The sequence below is a fragment of the Musca domestica genome, unplaced genomic scaffold, assembly GCF_030504385.1.
Source record: "Musca domestica strain aabys unplaced genomic scaffold, Musca_domestica.polishedcontigs.V.1.1 2, whole genome shotgun sequence".
NCBI classification, from domain to species: Eukaryota; Metazoa; Arthropoda; class Insecta; order Diptera; family Muscidae; genus Musca; species Musca domestica.
Window position 1 is genome coordinate 1,383,159 of NW_026712249.1, and position 2,130 is coordinate 1,385,288.

The 2,130-nt window shown below is 42.2% G+C and overlaps 1 protein-coding gene across 1 annotated transcript; it reads left to right on the forward strand.

Annotated features, from left to right (window-relative positions):
- The first annotated feature begins 615 nt into the window (after positions 1-615).
- Positions 616-1,701, forward strand: LOC101890671 (uncharacterized). Its single transcript, XM_005187237.4, has 2 exons — positions 616-773; positions 831-1,701. The coding sequence occupies exons 1-2, from the start codon at positions 674-676 to the stop codon at positions 1,679-1,681; spliced, it is 951 nt and encodes a 316-aa protein (XP_005187294.3). The 5' UTR covers positions 616-673; the 3' UTR covers positions 1,682-1,701.
- The last annotated feature ends 429 nt before the right edge of the window (positions 1,702-2,130 follow it).

Genomic DNA, 2,130 nt, shown 5'->3' on the forward strand with positions numbered 1-2,130 from the left:
CCAATCGGTTTAGTATTGAATCGCTAGTTGTAAACATCGGTTAGTGAAAATGCAAAGTTAAGATGTGTTCTAAGTAGAGTGAGAACTGCGTAAAGTCGTGTCTGAATTATTGACTAAAACATTGTAAGATTCATAATCTAAACGAATCTTTGTTTCCTTGTTATGCAACTCGAATAGCCGCTCCAAAGCCGGCATTCTTTGGTATTGTCTATTTCATTTCATTGTTTATTTTTAAGGTACAGCTATATCCGCTAAATAAGCACAGTGTGTAGGGTATATTATAATCGGCCCAAGCCGGCTTTTGTCCTTCCCTTACTTGTGTTTCTTTACCTCTTGGCAATACAAATGCGAGACTTGATTTTGGAATCGAATTTGAGTTGCTATCGGGACAAAAATAATTCGATTTTATAACGCAATCATTTTATGGGTAACAATGTTTGCAACAATGTTTGCAGAGATATGAAACTTAACAACCCGTATAGAAGTTCTTATCAAAAGTTCTTTGTTCAGTTCGTCGAAGGTAAAAGTTTCGCAAGATAAACCAGTAAAAACTCACTCCGCGCCGAATGTTTAATACCTTCCATCATGAAAAAAGAAGAGATTTTTGATTTTTGCGAGGGGTTACAAACGGAATGACAAGGTTATTATACCCTCCATAGGGTGATGGTGGTGGATGGAAACGGGGATAAAAACGGAATCTTCTTGGGAACACAACTCTCTTGTGGGCTTTGTAATTGTTTTGCAGCGCAAGCTAAAGGTTGTGTTCGAGATGGGTAAGTATTTTTTTCCGACTCGCATGAAGTGAAACTAATCTTCATTTTTGTCTTCAGATCACAAATGGATAACCTGTGACAATGGAACTGTGCCATCACTGGCTGTGGTGGGTGGTTACGACTCGGATGGTGACACCATTTACATTGGACGGGCTGAATTCGCAGGCGATCTTTTGCCAGCCAAGGTTATTCCAGCTAAAGGCAAAGCCTATGTCTGCTACGACGGCAAAGAGTACGAAATCGAAACCTGTGAAGTGTTGACTGGATTGCGTTATCAGTGGATTGCAGCTGCCAATGGCGATGTACCCGAAGCGGCCATAAAAGTCGGCAGAGCTTCTGATGGCGATTTTCTCTATGCTGGACGCGGATTCTGGCAAGGAAGTTTGAGCTTGGGCAAAGTACACCCCTCACACGGTTGCCTCTATATCCCCTACGGCGCAGAGGAAGTCAGCTTAACAGATTACGAGGTATTAACGCAACCAGACCAGTGGATCTCCGCCACTGCTGATTCGATGCCCGAAGATGCGCTCGAAGGAGGTTGTGACGTAGACGGTGACCCCATCTATGTTGGCCGTGTATATAGGCATGGTGATTTACTGCCAGCCAAAGTTATTCCCAACAAGGGTGGTGCCTATATTTGTTGGGACGGCGAAGAAGAGAAAGTGGAAGATTTCCAAGTCCTGGTTGGAGCAGGTTTTATGTGGGTTGCCTGTGAAAATGGAAACATTGTGCCCGGTGCTGTGCCCGCGGGCATCACTTGTGACGGCGAAACTCTCTACGTTGGTCGTGCCGAACATGCTGGTAGTCTGAGTGTGGGCAAAGTTCATCCCTCCCATGGATGCATCTATATTCCATTCGGTGGCGAAGAAGCTAGTATCGAATCGTATGAAGTTCTGGTCAGGTTATAGATTATTATAATACATCCCCACGATGATTATTATAATACATCCCCACGATGAAATGAAATTGCATATGACATCACATAAATCACATAAATCAAATAAATGCATACAAATTCGTACTAAGCAAGGTACTACAACGTATCGACATTTCTTGCGTGAGTGTTTTTTTTTTTTTTTGCAAAATTCATGTGATACCCTACAACACTGCAATATGCTAGAAGCCCCCTTATGTCCAAACCCATTTTGGGAGATCTCGCTTTTGAAATTATATCACGGAGCACTGCCCAGATATTATCCTTAGCATTGCGACCAGGGACATTAGTTGTTGTGGTCCATTTTACTGCTAAATATAATCCAAAGGTCATAAAAAAAGCTGGACTTCTTATCTGTCCTTAACTCTCTTCTCAGGCGTGTCTATTGGCTTCAATTGTGTGATCAGAAAATTATTTCTGTTT

Excerpts from the sequence above, each read along its gene's own strand:
- LOC101890671 (XM_005187237.4), top strand. The coding sequence starts at position 674 with ATGGAAACGGGGATAAAAACGGAATCTTCTTGGGAACACAACTCTCTT. Across the intron at positions 774-830 it reads AAAGGTTGTGTTCGAGATGG|ATCACAAATGGATAACCTGT; the intron begins GTAAGTATTTTT and ends TTTTGTCTTCAG.